This window comes from Ornithorhynchus anatinus, chromosome 19 (genome assembly GCF_004115215.2).
Source record: "Ornithorhynchus anatinus isolate Pmale09 chromosome 19, mOrnAna1.pri.v4, whole genome shotgun sequence".
NCBI lineage: Eukaryota > Metazoa > Chordata > Mammalia > Monotremata > Ornithorhynchidae > Ornithorhynchus > Ornithorhynchus anatinus.
Window position 1 is genome coordinate 19,821,488 of NC_041746.1, and position 15,377 is coordinate 19,836,864.

Consider the following 15,377-nt stretch of genomic DNA (forward strand, 5'->3'; position numbering starts at 1 on the left):
TCTCTCTGACTTCTCACCCTCCCCCCAATTTTCTCTTTTATTTCTTTCTGCTTCCTTAATTCTGTTTTCTCCCCTTTCCCTCTGCTGTCCTGTCCCATGGGACTGAGGTGGGGAGTGGAGAATGCTCCCTGATCATTCCTCTTGCATTCAGGTTGCCTCAGAACAAAAAGGGCTCCAAGCTCATACTATATGTGCACAGGCAAACCTGTGAGCATGCCCAAAGATGCACTTTAAAGTAAAGCACGGCAGCTCACGGGATCAGTAGGTCGCGTCTAGGAGAATGTCAGAACACATCTGTGTAGAGAGTTCAGAGCAAGTTGATCTCAGCCCACTGGGTCCCGAGAGGGTGAGGCTGGGTTGGCATGTGAAAGAAAAAATTCTTGCTTCTAATACTGTTCCATTTTACATGTTTTTTAGGCAGCTGAAACCCAAAGGGAAGCGAGTGAATCATGTATCTGTGAATGTCTGACCGCGGGAAGTGGGTGGGAGGGGAAATTTTTAGGGAGAATGTAGCAAAATAAAAATGTGTTGGAATGTAGAGGGGAGGTTTGTTTCAAGATAGTGTATTTGCAGAGTGTGTGGGTTGGGGGTGGGGAACGTCAGGGACTGTCTCTATCTGTTGCCGACTTGTTTATCCCAAGCGCTTAGTACAGTGCTCTGCACATAGTAAGCGCTCAATAAATACTATTGAATGAATGAATGAATGAATGGGAAAATGCTGCAGGGAGGAGTCAACCTCAAAATAATTGCCAAGTGACTTCTTTCTGGAATACAATACTCAAAGGGCACGCTTTCCCCTTTGTTCTATTCCATTCCACTGCCATTGTGTAACATTGGGTGCACATGCAGCTTTCTGACTCCCTGAACTCAGAATTCTCCAGTGGGACCCTGCTACACCCCTGTTGTACTGGAACCACTGTGCTCCCCTCCCAGATGAGCATTCACATCCGTGCTGCTTCCGACAGGCTGGGCACTTTTGAACTTTCACCTCTTGCTGCCTCACCTCTGCCTCATGACAGCATCCTGTCATTCCTCAACAGATTCCTCACCCAGTTACTGGTTCGAAGCCACCCCCACCATCCAGCTCTTGTAAAAATCTTTTAAAATGTCTTTTAAAATCTCCTTTTCTCTCTCCCCTCTGCATTGAGGGTGAAATTCCTGAGAACCAACTTCTAGTGGTGTGCAGGGACAGCTAAATCTGGCTCAGTCTGAAGATAGACTATGAGCCAAATTGCTTGGCATGAACCTATCAGTTGACTCAGGGCAGGCTGCTGTGAGCCTTGAATAGTAGGATGGAACTGTTTCCCTGAAGGGCATCGGGGTTTATACCCTGAGCAGCATTCTCCACCTTTCAGCTGGCAAATACCTCAGAGTAATAGCCCTGTGATTTATTTTACTTACCTTAGGTGAGTAGTTCAAAAGAATGGATAGATCCCCTTGTGACTTTAAGGTATCTGTCATCTTGAATCCACCGTGGTTTAAACAACAGCAGTAGCAACGAAAGAGTTTGACACCTTTTCTTATTAGGAAAGAGGTCATATCACATGCAGTTTAGAATGTAATTTAGAATAATGGAGCTCATTTAGAATATTGGAGCACAGCGTAAGGAACAACTGGCTTCCTTTTAAAGTCACATGAATGATTGCTGTCCAGTCATGTCGAAGGCATCCAGAACTCCTGCAGAGTTTGGTAGAGAAAATGAAAAAACACCCTGGAAAAGACACATAGGGTTTCCTATATTTATTTTTAAAATCACCATACAGTAGTCTGATAAAGTCAACCCTATGTAGTTAAGGAATTCTCTTCTTACTCAAAGCTTTAATTCTAAGAGAAAATAGAATCGTCACACATTCTTTTAAATAACGTTCTTCAAGTGGATTCTGTAATGTTGAGGTGAAATGCTAGGATCATTTAGCCTGTCAAATTCCCAGATCTGTGAATGCCTAATTCTAAAACTACAGCAGAAATAGATGAGTTTTTGATGAGTTTGTACTTATGTCTTATTTCTGGTCCTATTTTATTGTCAGTAGCCCTTCTCAAACAGAATAGGACATGTAAATAAACTACCATTTGGCATTTTCACTTAAAAATTATTTCCCTTCAAGAGTTTTTTAGCATCAGAGAATTGTTTTGGGTATTTTACATACTATGGTACAATGATTTCCTTATAGTTCCCGGGTACTTATCAAACTTTGTTTTTGTTTTTTGTTCGTTTCATGTGAAGAGGAATAAAATGCTTCATAATATTCCAAGATCTCAGTTGATAACATTTTTGAAGTCTAGAGATAATTTAGTGGGGTAACCTAAATCAAGTAATGAAAGCTGCATTATGTTTTCTTACTTGAAAATGCCATTAAAGTATGTGAACCTTTTATTTTAGTTTTCTTTATATTTTTTCATCTTTTCTTGGGTTTTGTTTCCTTTTGTAATTTGGAACCTCCCTCCATTAAAACGAGGCTTGTTTTCAGCTAATGCTTATGATTGAAATTTATTTTCATTTGTCAGATTGCTGAAGTTGATTGATAGATTCGTTACATTGCTGCAGTTTTGTAATCTTCAAAATAATACTCATTCACTTATTTATTAACTAGCATGGATGCCTGGATATTTGGCTGAGAAAAGCAAGTCATTATTTGAATGAAATTGGGGTCTTAGCCATTTTATCTAGTTTCAGGGACAGTCATAAATTCTGCCATATCAGTATGCACATAACACAGTTGTTTCAGTGTATTATCCTCTGCTTTTGATTGCCATTTGAATATTCTGAAGATTAAATTGTCAGTGGTGTTTGAGGAGGCTTGTGCTTTAAGACCATGGATTGCATTGCGTAAAGCATTAAAATGCCGAGAATGCAACTTTGGGTAGAAATTCACAAGGAAATTTGTTTGGTTTGGATTGTGGTTCTAGGGCTATTTCATTTCCCCTTGATTAATATAATGTAGCTGTTGCCTATCATTTCACAGCTAATGAGCATATCTGTAGGATGTATTATAGAACATTCATAAAATAAACTCTTCTTTTTTCCTTCCCAGATATATGGGCAATTGGCTGCATATTTGCTGAACTATTGACTTCAGAACCTATTTTTCATTGTCGACAAGAGGACATCAAAACAAGCAATCCTTTTCATCATGATCAACTGGATCGTATTTTCAGCGTCATGGGGTTCCCTGCAGGTGATCTGGTTTCATTCCAAACCAAGTATCAAGAATCTGTTTTCTTTGTGGAGGGGCAAGAAGGCTGTGTTCTGTTCTTAAACCTAGTTATTAAATATTAGTAGACAGTGACTTTGGATTTGATCATGAAGAATTGAGGAAGTTTAACATCAATTACCACTGTCTTTATTAGGATTTATCTCTAAAACTAACTGGTATTATTCTACATATGTTTTGTTTTAAGATAAAGACTGGGAAGATATACGGAAGATGCCAGAATATCCAACACTTCAAAAAGACTTCAGAAGAACAACGTAAGGAGTTTAATATAGAAAGAGAGCTATTTGTTCCAACAGAAACACTTAGAATATTTTTTTAACTAGTGTGGATGAAGCACTGTTTAGAGCTTGTCATAGATGGAATCCCCTTTCAGGACCAGTACTGAGACTTGAGGACCAAGACCCTGGAAAAAGGAATTTATTATAGTGGTAGAGATTTGCATACTCTCACTCACATTCTCTTGATCTTGCCGGTCCTGTTCTCCCTGGGTCATGGAAAGCACCAAGCAGTTTAAGTGGATAGGTGGGGCGCTACACTGCGAAGAGCGTGGGGAGTCTTTGCCCGTGTTAGTCAGGTACAGAAGAAGTTGGACTAGAACCCAGGTCTCTGATTCCCTGAGTAGAACTTGTTCCACTGGACCAACTGTTACCCTTGACCCACTCGGAATAATAATAATAATAATGATAATGATTATGGTATTTGTTAAGCGCTTACTTAGGTGCCAAGCACTGTTCTAAGCACTGGGCTAGATAAAAGGTAATCAGGGTTGTCCCACATGGGGCTCACAGTCTTTATCCCCATTTTACAGTTGAAGTAACTGAGGCACAGAGAAGTTAAGTGACTGTCCCAAAGTCACACAGCTGACAAGTGGCGGAGCCGGGATTAGAACCCACCACTCTGACTCCCAAGCCCATGCTCATTCCACTAAACTACTCTGCTTCTCAGGACTGTTCCGTTCGGTAACCATCACTGAAGGGACAGCATACTGGGTTCATGACTTACGACAGCTCCTCTTCATTTAGGCGCTTCACTGGCCCCATATACCAAGATGCCCCATCCCAGCCTAACCTGGGGGATGCATACCTTGGCAGCAAAAGCTTATGCTATTTATATTTTAAGAAACTCAAACTCCTCCCCTTAGTTCCCAGTTCATCCAAGAGGCCTGCGTGATGAGCAAGTTCCTCTTTTGTTTTGATGATGATATGTGGGGAACATGTGAGAGTTGTGTGTGTGTGTGTGTGTTTGGAGCCGTTGAGGGGTGGGCGGGGAGAATCCCTTTTCCAGAATCCCTCATCTGGTGATGTGAGGAGGACCGATTCCTTTTCCTTTTGAGAACAGTAAACAGGAACACTTTTCTGAGAGATCTTTGTGTTGATGCTGGTATGTGTGAACCTCGAGATGAAGTTTCTCCTTGAGCAGTTCCAGAGATAAACAAATTGTCTACCTTGGACTGATGCTGGCTGAGTGTGGGTTTCTGGATGCTCTTACTTGACAGTGACCCTGGGCTGTAGGCATGGTGGCCCTCAGACCACTGGTAACACTGCACCAGTTATCATGGCTCAAACCTAGATGTACAATTTCAAGTACACAGGTACAGTGTATATTTGGAAAAGCTTGCTCTAAATGGAGAAGAAATTTCCCAAAGCACTAGTAAATGTTAAACTTAGATTAGCGTTTTAGAAATGTAGATTTTTTAAATGTCCGCCTTATCTGCTTCTCGTGATGCTGTTTGAGCAGTGTCTGGGCACTGAAAAGATCAATGAGCTTGCTGACAGATTTAAAAAAATTAAAAGCGTGACCAGAGGCTTCCATTTCAGAGTAGTGGATATTTTCACTATACTTTTTCATTTGTGGGGTCATTTTTCTTGGTTTCTTTAAACCTCACCGTTAATGGCTGGAGACAGCTGAGGGGGCATTTTTTTTACTTCCAGCCAAGGCTGTGGCTTCTTGATCTGATAGTCTGTTTGGATGGACCAGGGTGTGGACCAGGAGAAAGGGGAGACTCCAGCCTGATCCCCAAACCTGATGAGGAAGGAGATATCCACACTGGTCGGAGGGGAAAAAATGAAGCCCTAATCTTGGTGCCATAGCAGCGATAGCTTGGCTGGAGGCTTGGAGTATCCTCTCCTCTTGCTGTCCCTTTTCCCCTCTCATTTCCCCCTTCTTTTCTTTTTCTTCTCCCTTTCTTTCCTCTGTTCCACTCTTTCTTTTTTTTCCCCGTAACCCTCCTCTCCTAACCTCTTTCTTCCTCTGCATGTTTTCCTCTTCTTCTTTCCATTCTCCCCACATTCCATTCTTGCCCTAGTCCCCTGGGCTCTAGGGCTTTGTGAACAAAAGATCTTCCTATCTTTCTCTCCATTGGTCCCTAAAGCATGAACCTATTTGGGTGAGGCATAACCAAAACAGGTAAAATTGCAGATTTAATTCTCAAAGAAGCTTTAAAATTTTGTGCACTGGATATGGAAACAATGGTCTAGAAGACATGGAAGTACTAATTGGGAGAGACATATAGCTTGAGAAGCAGTGGCAAATTTACTGTGCTTTTCCCTTTATGTCTGCTTCCTCCAAGTATATGCTTTCCTGCCTGGCTTCCGGGCAAAGGATTATATTTCTTATTCACTTTTAGAAGTCTTGTCATTCAAAATAATGGGGTAAAATTGGTAACAAACTAGCTAACAAATGAGCATAAGGTTTTCTGTTGAATTGATGTTTTTCTTTATGCAAGAAAATAAAGTGTTCTTTTGACTTAATTTTGCAGATATGCCAATAGTAGCCTCATAAAGTACATGGAGAAACATAAAGTCAAGCCTGACAGCAAAGTTTTCCTTTTGGTAGGTGTATTTTAACTATTGTTTAAAACCTAACTGTCAATTTAGCTCTGACCATTCCTATAACCTATTATGGAAAAGAAGCATCAACTAGTACCCCTCCTCCAAAAGAAAGGGAAAGTTATGTAAATTTAATAAAATCAGGTGAATTTAAGATGATGTTAAAGATGTTTTAATTATTTTTTCCCAAAGAATCTGTGTCCTTAAAGGAAAATCAGAGTTTTCCCTGAAGATGGCAATTACCTCCGAGTAAGGGACCAAAGGGACAAAGTTAGTGACTTCGGAACCTCAGCTTTTTGGACAGGAAGGGCAGCCTCGGCTAGCCCATCACGCTCCTTGGATCCAGGAAGGGGCCAGAGATAAAGCCCTTCCTTGCAATTGAAGGAAGATGATGAGGGTACTGCCTTGGGCAGAGTGTGAGCAGGGAATGGGTATGATCAGTACCTGTTACCCTCTACCCTTAAGCCCCATAGGAAGGAGCCTAACCTTCCTTGCCCAATCTGCCCAGGGAGAGGGTCTGGAGGGTTCACGGGCAACAGGCAGGGGTTGGAGCACTGAAGCTGCTATGATAGTGGCCTGCACCCAGTGGGTCTGCACATCTGGGACATGATCTGTCAGCCAGCCATCAACCACGTTGCTTGTCTGGACCCAGAATCATTTTTGCAATAGCAGAAGCCCAGAAAACATTAGCAAATCACAGGCCTGTCAGCCTCCAGCTCTGCTCTCAAGTGACCTGCTGCCAATCCTGTCCTATCTTTGCCCTGAATAGCCTTTGAAAGGCTCATACTAGTCTACCAACTCTGTTGCATTTTCCTCAAGTGTTTAGTGCAATGCTCTGCACACAGTAAGCACTCAGTAAATACTGTTGATTGATTGATTGATAAAGCAGCAGATGCCATAAACAAGGCAACAGTAACACTTTACATTTCACCCCTCTCTTCTCTCTCGATCAGTGATATTTACTCATTCATTCAATAGTATTTATTGAGCGCTCACTATGTGCAGTGCACCATATTAAGCGCTTGGAATGTACAATTCGGCAACAGATATGGAGTGCTTATGGAGTACTCAATGTGCTGTACTGAGCACTGTACTAAGTGCTTGGGAGAGTACAGTACAACAGAGTTGGTAGACAACTTCTCTGCCCACATTGAGCTTACAGTCTGGAGGGGGAGATGGACATTAATATAATGAATGTTATGGATATGTACATAAGTGTTGTGGGGCTGAGGGTGAGGTGAAAACCAAGTGCCCAACTAAAGTGTACAGATCCCGGTTCATAGATGATGAAGAAGAGAGCAGCAGTTGGGGAAGAGGGGCTTAATCAGGGAAGGCCTCTTGGAGGAGATGTGACCTTAGTATAAGGCTTTGAAGGTGGGGTGAGTGGTGGTCTGGTGTATATGGAAGGAGGAGAGTGGGGGAAAGCGGTTAAAAGCGAGATAGATGAGATTGGTGCAGAGTGAGCAAGCTGGACTAGAGGAGTGAAGTGTGTGGGCTGGTCTGTAGGAGATAGTGAAGTAAAGTAGTAGGGGGCAAGATGACTGATTGCTTTAAAGCCAATGGTAAAGAATTTCTATTTGGTGTGGAGGTGGATGGACAACCACTGGGTGTTCTTGAGAAGGGGTAGATTTCATCAGAACATTTATTACAGGAAGATAATTTATGCAGCAGAGTGAAGTATGGATTATTGTGGGGAGAGAAAGGAGTCAGGGAGGTCAGTGAGGAGACTGGTGCAGTAGTCAAGGTGGACTAAGATAAATGCTTGGATTGGTATGGGAGCAGTTTGGATGGAGAGGAAAGGGCAGATTTCAGGAATGTTGTAGATTTGGTGACAGATTTGAGTATTTGGATTAAATGGGAGAGAGAAGTCAAGATAATGCTAAAATTGTGTGTTTGTGAGACAGGATGGTGGAGCTGTTTACAGTGATGGGAAAGTCAGTGGGAAGATTTGATTTGGGTTTGGATGGGAAGATGAGTTGTTTTGGACATTTTTTTTTTCATGGTATTAATTAAGTGCTTACTATGTACCAGCTACTGTACTAAGCACTGGGGTAGATACAAGATCATTGGGTTGGACACAATCCCTGTCCCACATAGTGCTCACAGTCTTAATTCCCATTTTCAGATGCGGTAACTGAGGTACAGAGAAATTTGCCCAAGGTCCCTCAGCAAAGTGGTGGAATCAGGATTAGAACCCAGATCCTCTGACTCCTAGGCTCATGCTCTTCCAACTAGGACACACGGTTTCCCTGTTAAATTTTAGATGTCAGCAGAACATCCAAGTAGAGATATCCCAAAGGCGGGAGGAAAAATGAGACTACGGATGTAGATTTGGGCATCACCGGCATACAGCTGGAAGTTGAAGCCATGGGAGAGAATGAGTTCATCAAGGGATTGGGCAGAGATGGAGCATGGGAGATCCAGAGATGTGCCTTGAGATTGAGAATGAGCGGCCAGACGGTTAGGAGGAGACCCAAGAGAGGACAGTGTCAGGGAAGCCAAGGTTACATGTCTCCAGGAGAAGGGGGTTGTCCTTTGCTCCTTCTGTCCTCTTTGGTAGACCGTGACTGAGACGTGTTGAAGGAAGCCCTACAAAGTTCTAAAATAGTGAATACTATTTAATCAGTGAATAAACAGTGGTGACAGAGGCAGAATAACGTTGTGATAATGAATAAATATCCTCTTAGACGATCAGTGGTGTTTACTGAGGGGTTACTGTGTGCAGAGCACTCTGCTAAGCACTTGGGAAAGTAAACAGTCAATCATTCAGTCCATCAGTGGTACTTATTGAATGCCTACTGTATGTAGAGAGCACCGTACAAAGGGCTTGGGAGAGTATAATACACCTGAGTTGGTAGACGTGTTCCCTGCCGTAAAGGAGCTCATAGTCTAGAAGGGAAACAAACAATAATGGAAATTTCTTTATTTATTACGGGTACGTATGTAAGTGATATGGGGCTGCGGGTGCGGTCAACATCATGTGCTTAAGGGTATAATAATAATAATAATTATTGTGGTGTTTGTTAAATACTTACTAAGTGCCAGCCACTGACACATTAGCGCTGGGGTGGATACAAGCAAATCAGGTAGGACGCAGTTTCTGTCCCACGTGGGGCTCACTGTCTCAATCCCCATTTTCCAGAGGAGGGAAATGAGGCCCAGAAAAGTGAAGTGACTTGCCCAGGATCACACAGCAAAGTGGTGAAGCTGGGAACCTTCTGACTGCCAGGCACTTGCTCCAGCCACTAAACCATGTTGCTTCTCTAAGATCAAAGATCCAAGATATATGGATAAAATCCAATGCCGAGGAGACATAGAAGGGGAAAGAGTAGAGATGTATCACGCCATCTCCCTCCTACCATTCCTTTCCAAACTCCTTGAGTGAGTTGTCTGTACTCTCTGCCTCCACTTTCTCTCCAGTTGTCTCCTTGACCACCTCCAATCTGCCTTCTCCCCCAACTTCACTCCACAAAACTTGCCCTCTAAAAGTCACCAGTGATCTTCTTGTTGCTAAATCCGATGGCCTCTAATTCATTCTTATTCTCCTCGGTCTCTCAGCTGCCTTTGACACTATCAGCTACCCCCTTCTTCTGGAAACATTATCCAACGTGTCCTCTCTTGGTTTTCCTCCTCCTATCTTTCTGGCCTCTCCTTCTCAGCCTCTTTTGTGGGCTCCTCCTCTACCTCCCACTGCCTAACTGTGGGGATCCTTCAAGACTTATTTCCGGATCCCCTTCTATTCTCCATCTAAACCCACTCCCTTGGAAAACTCATTCGCTCCCTTGCCTTCAACCACTATCTCTTTGTGGATGATTCCCAAATCTACATATCCAGGCCTGATCTTTCACCTTCTTTACAGTCTCACATTTCCTACTGCCCTCAGACATCTTTACTTGGATGTCTCACCAACACTTCAATCTTAAGCTGTCCAAAACAGAATTCATCATCCCACCCAAATCCTGCCCTCCCCCTGAATTTCCGATCATCGTAGACAGCACCACTGTCCTCCCTGTCTCACAACCTTGGCGTTATCCTCAACTCATCTCTTTCGTTCAACCCACATATTCAGTGTCAACAAATCCTGTCATTTCAACCTTCAAGACATTGCTAAAATCCACCCTTTTCTCTCCATCCAAACTGCTACTGCATAAATCCAGACACTTATTGTATTCTGTCTTTACTACTGCAGAAGCAGCATGGCCTAGTGAACAGAGCATGGGCCTGGGAGTAAGAAGGACCTGGGTTCTAATTCTGGCTCGGTTACGTGTCTGCTGTTTGACCTTGGGTAAGTCACTTCTCTGGGCCTCAGTTACCTCCTCTGTAAAATGGGGATTGAGTCCGTGAGCCCCATGTGGGACAGGGACTGTGTCCATCCTGATTTGTTTGCATCCATTTCGGCACATAGTACAGTATCTGTCACTTACCATTATTGTTATTAGCCTCCTTGCTGATCTCCTGGCCTCTTGTCTCTCCCCATTTCAGTCCATACTTCAATCTGCTGCCCAGATCATTTTTTCTACTGAACCATTCAGTCCATGTTTCCCCAGTCCTCAAGAACCTCTGTGGTTGCCCAACCACCTCCACATGAAATAGAAACTCCTTAACTTTAAAGTGAGGCACAGAGAAGTTGCCTAAGATCTAAGACTTGCCTAAGATCACACAGCAGACAAGTGGTGAAGCAGGGATTAGAACTCAGGTCCTTCTGACTCCACTAGGCCACACTGCTTCTCACATCTAGTGATTTAATAATCATAATAATAATAATAATTATGGTATTTGTTAAGTGCTTACTATGTGCCGGCCACTGTACTAAACCCTGGGGTGGATACAAGCAAATTGGGTTGGACACAGTCCCTGACCCATGTGGAGCTCACAGTCTCAGTCCCCATTTTACAGAAGCAGTTGAGTCAACGAGAAGTGAAGTGATTTCCCCAAGGTCAAACAGCAGACGTGTCAGAGCCAGGATTAGAACTCATGGCTTTTTGACTCCCAGGCCTGTGCTCTATCCACTATGCCAAGTCTGCACACTACTCCTCTAATGCAACCTACTCATCTGTACCAAGATCTCATCTATCTCACCACCGATCACTCGCCCGTGTCCTATCTCTGGCCTGGAACTCTCCCCTTCTTCCCACCGCCCCCGCCAACTTCATATCCAACAGATAATCTTTCTCCCCTCCTACAAAGCCTTATTGAAAGCACATGTCCTTCCCCAACTAAGCCCTCATTTCCTTTTCTTCCACTCCCTTTGGCATCACCCTTATACTTGGATTTGTACCCTTTATTCACGTCACCCTTACCCCCAGAGCATTTATGAACATATCTGTAATTTATTTATTTATATCGTCTGTCTCCCTTTCAAGTCTGTAATCTCCTTGAGGGCAGGGACTATATCTACCAACTCTGATATATTATACTTTCCCAAGTGCTTAGTGCAGTCAGTGTTCTGCATATTAAGCCCTCAATAAACATGATTAATTGATTTATGAATTGACTGGGTTGTCAGGGAGAAAAAGTGAGATTGAGATGTAATGAGTATGTTGGCATTAGAGGAACGAAGTGTGTGGACTGGGTTTTAGGACATCAGTGAGGTATTGTAGGAGGAGGCTAGCTGACTGAGTGCTTTAAAGCCAATGGTAACTAGTTTCCGTTTGATGTTGAGGTTCTGTAGGTTCTTGAGAAGTGGGGATGTGTAGACTGATAGTTTTTTTTAGAAAAATGATCCGGGCAACAGTGTGAAGTATGGATTAGAGTTGGGAGAAACAGGAGGCAGAGAGATTTGTGAGGAGACTGACCTCCCTTTCAAATCAATACAGTAGATTTGGTAAACATGACCCCTGCCCAGGAGCTTAGTCTAAGGGGGAGACAGACATTAAAACAAATTACAGATAGGCAAAATAGAATATAAGTATATGTTCATAAGTGCTTGTGGGACTGGGGTGAATATCAAAGTGCTTAAAAGGTAAGATCCACGTGCATAGGTAATGCAGAAACAAGAAGAGTAGGGGAAAGGGTGACTTAATCGGGAAAGGCCTTTTGGAGGAAATGTGCTATTAGGAGCTTTCCACAGCTTCCTCTGTCACATTAACTGAAAGGGTTGAGAGCAATGAACAGAATTGGTTGAGAAACAAAACATGAAGATTGGCTTTCTTACTACCTCAAGGAAGCAGATGACTCAGATTCCTTGGTGAGGGAGGGACAGTTTGGAAGCTAGATAGGTGTGGGATGGACCTGGCCAGAAATTGGTCCAAAGTGGTTAGACTGAAACAGTAATGGTTCATTGCTAAACTGGCAACCCCACCAACCATCAGGCTTAGCTATCTACTTTCAGCAAACCTGTGAGGAGAGAGCAGGAGTGAAGATATATCTGTGTATTTTACAAAAGGGAGGAAACACATCTGCACCCATCCTTCCACCCAGCACGTACACACTTTGAGCACTTGGACACTCTCATCCTTATTAGAGTAAGAAATGCAGGTGTTGATGCTTAATGCAGATGTTGAATATTTTTAAAATTTTTTAATGAATTAACCTTTATTACTAATTTTTTCTCTGTTTCTGGCCATTTTATAGCCCAACCCATGAATGTAAAGTATATTTTTGTGCAATAACCAGTAGAGCGAAAACATTGCGAAAAATGAAGGAACTTACTGTATTCAACCATCCCCTGAATGGGATAGATCAAGTTGGGGAAAGTTTCAAATCAAGCTTTAGGAAGTTCTTTCTGTTTGCCTCAATGGGATAATCAGTCCTTAAAAGTCTTAGTTTGTTTTCACATTCAGATTCCCCTTCTACCTCTTTGACCTTTTGTTTCTTCTTCCCTTCCCTCTTCCTTCCATAATTTTTCTTCCTGTAGTGGCCTTATTCAGTTCCTGCTGTGATAGTCCACAGAGAGAAGGGCCATATTAAACAATCAGTCAATCGTATTCATTGTACTAAGTGCTTGGGAGAGTACAACACAACAATATAACATTCCTTCATTCATTCAGTTGTATTTATTGAGCACTTACTGTGTGCAGAGCACTGTAGTAAGCGCTTGGGAATATACAATACAAGAATAAATGGACATATTCCCTGCCCACAATGAGCTTGTAGTCTAGAGGTGGGGAGGCAGACATAAATATAAATAAATAATTTACGGATATTTATATAAGTACTGTGGGGCTGGGAGTGGGAGAAGAGGAAAGGAGGGCTGAGTCAGGGAAGGTCTCTTGGAGGAGATGTGCCTCAGTAAGGTTTTGAAATTGGGGGGGGAGTAATCGTTTCTCAATTTGAGGAGGGAGAATGTTCCAGGCTAGAGGCAGGACATGGACGAGAGGTTGGCAGCGAGATAGACAAAATCGAGGCACAGTGAGAAGGTTAACATTAGAGGAGCGAAGCATGTGGGCTGGATTGTAGAAGGAGAGGAGCGAGGTGCCCTTAAAGTGCCCTTAAAGCCAGTGGTAAGGAGTTTTTGCTTGATTTGGAGGTAGATGGGCAACCACTGGAGTTTTTTGAGGAGCGGGGTGACATATCCTGAACGTTTTTGTAGAAAAATGATCTGGTAGCAGAGTGAAGTATGGATGGGAGTGGGGAGAGTCAGGAGACAGGGAGGTCAGCAAGGAGACTGATGCAGTAATCCAGGCAGGATAGGATGAGTGATTAACGGGGTAGCAGTTTGGATGGAGAGGAAAGGGTGGATTTACCGGTGTGATGCAAGTGGGACCAACAGGATTTAGTGATGGATTAGATATACGGATTGATTGAGAGAGAGAGGAGTCAAAGATAATGCCAAGGTTTCGGGCTTGTGAGACAAGAAGGATGGTGATGCTATCTGTAGTGATGGGAAAGTCATGGGGGAGGACACGATTTGGGTGGGAAGATGAGGAGTTCTGTTTTGGACAGGTGAGCAATAATAACAATAATAATAGTATTAAGCACTTACTATGTGCCAAACACTGTTCTAAGCACTGGGGTAAATAAAAGGTAATCAGGTTGTCCCACATGGGACTCACAGTCTTTATCCCCATTTTACAAATGAAGTAACTGAGACACAGAGAAGTTAAGTGATTTGCCCAAGGTTACATAGCAGACAAGTGGCGGAGCTGGGATTAGAACACATGTCCTCTGACTCTCAAGCCCGTGCTCTTTCCACCAAGCCATGCTGCAAGCTTGAGGTGATGGGAGAACATCCAAGTAGAGATGGTTTGAAGGCAGGAGGAAATGTGAGACTGCAGAGAGGGAGAGCGATCAGGGCCAGAGATGTAGATTTGGGTATTATCTGCCTAGAAGTGGTAGTTGAAGCCATGGGAGCATATGAGTCCTCCAAGGGAGTGGGTTAGATGGAGAATAGAAGGGGACCCAGAACTGAACCTTGAGGGACCTCCACAATTAGGGAGTGAAAGGCAGAGGAGGAACCAGCGAAGGAGACTGAGGCTGAACAGCTAGAGAGATAAGAAAATGAGAAGAAAGTGTCAGTGAAGCTAAGGCTGAATGTTTCCAGGAGAAGGGGGTGGTCGACAGTGTTGAAGGCAGCTGAGAGGTCGAAGAGGATTAGGTTGGAGGAGAGGAATTTGAGACAGCAGATGTAGATAACTCTCTCAAGAGTGTGGAGAAGAATGGTAGGAGGGAGATGAAAACTGGAGGGAGCCTTGGAGTCAAGGGAGGTTTTTTTAAGGATAGGGGTTATGTGGGCATGTTTGAAAATAGTGGGGAAGAAGTCAATGGGGAAGAAGCAAACGGTTGAAGATGGATGTTGGGAAGAAGGGAAGGGGTGAGAATTTTGATAAGATGCGGTCAAATGCATAGGTGGTGGGGATGAATTTTGAGGGGATGCAGGCAATCTCTTCTAGGGATACTGCTGGGAAGGATGGGAAAGTTGAAGAGAGGACTGGAAAAGGGAGGGACTGAGGAGGGGCAGGGGCAATTTTAGGGAGCTCATACCTGTTGATGTCAGTTTTCTTGATAAAATAGGTGTCCAGGTCATTGGGGGCAAGGGGCCTGAGGAGAGAGTTAAATGTCTGGAACAACTGGCAAGGTCGATGGGCATTGATGTCAATAAGAATGGAGAAATAATGTTGCCGGGCAGTGGAGAGGGTATGCAAGGATAAACTTGAAGGGGGTGAAGTTGGCCTGATATTTAGATTTCTACCAGCAGGACTCTGCGGCTCGGGCACAAGAGTGAAGGAGGCAGAGTGTGCAGGTGATCCATGGCTGTGGATTAATGGTAAGGGATAGGGGAGCTAATGAGTTGAGTTCAGTAGAGAGGGTGGTGTTGAGAGTGTCAGTTGGTCATCAGGGGAAGGTAGTTTGGGTTTGGCGGCTAAGTGGTGCATAGTGAGTTGAGAAAAGTGGA

The 15,377-nt window shown here is 43.4% G+C and overlaps 1 protein-coding gene across 4 annotated transcripts in view; it reads left to right on the forward strand.

Moving 5' to 3' along the window:
- CDK19 (cyclin dependent kinase 19) overlaps positions 1 to 15,377 on the forward strand; it is a 258,620-nt gene that overhangs the window by 226,167 nt on the left and 17,076 nt on the right. For 3 of the 4 annotated variants that reach the window (XM_029047094.2, XM_029047095.2, XM_029047096.1), the window contains 3 exons: positions 3,033 to 3,176; positions 3,400 to 3,469; positions 5,974 to 6,046. In XM_029047094.2, the coding sequence (XP_028902927.1) occupies positions 3,033 to 3,176; positions 3,400 to 3,469; positions 5,974 to 6,046 (287 nt within the window). The remainder of the gene's footprint in view (positions 1 to 3,032; positions 3,177 to 3,399; positions 3,470 to 5,973; positions 6,047 to 15,377) is intronic. The other variant, XR_003753661.2, reaches the window with a different exon arrangement.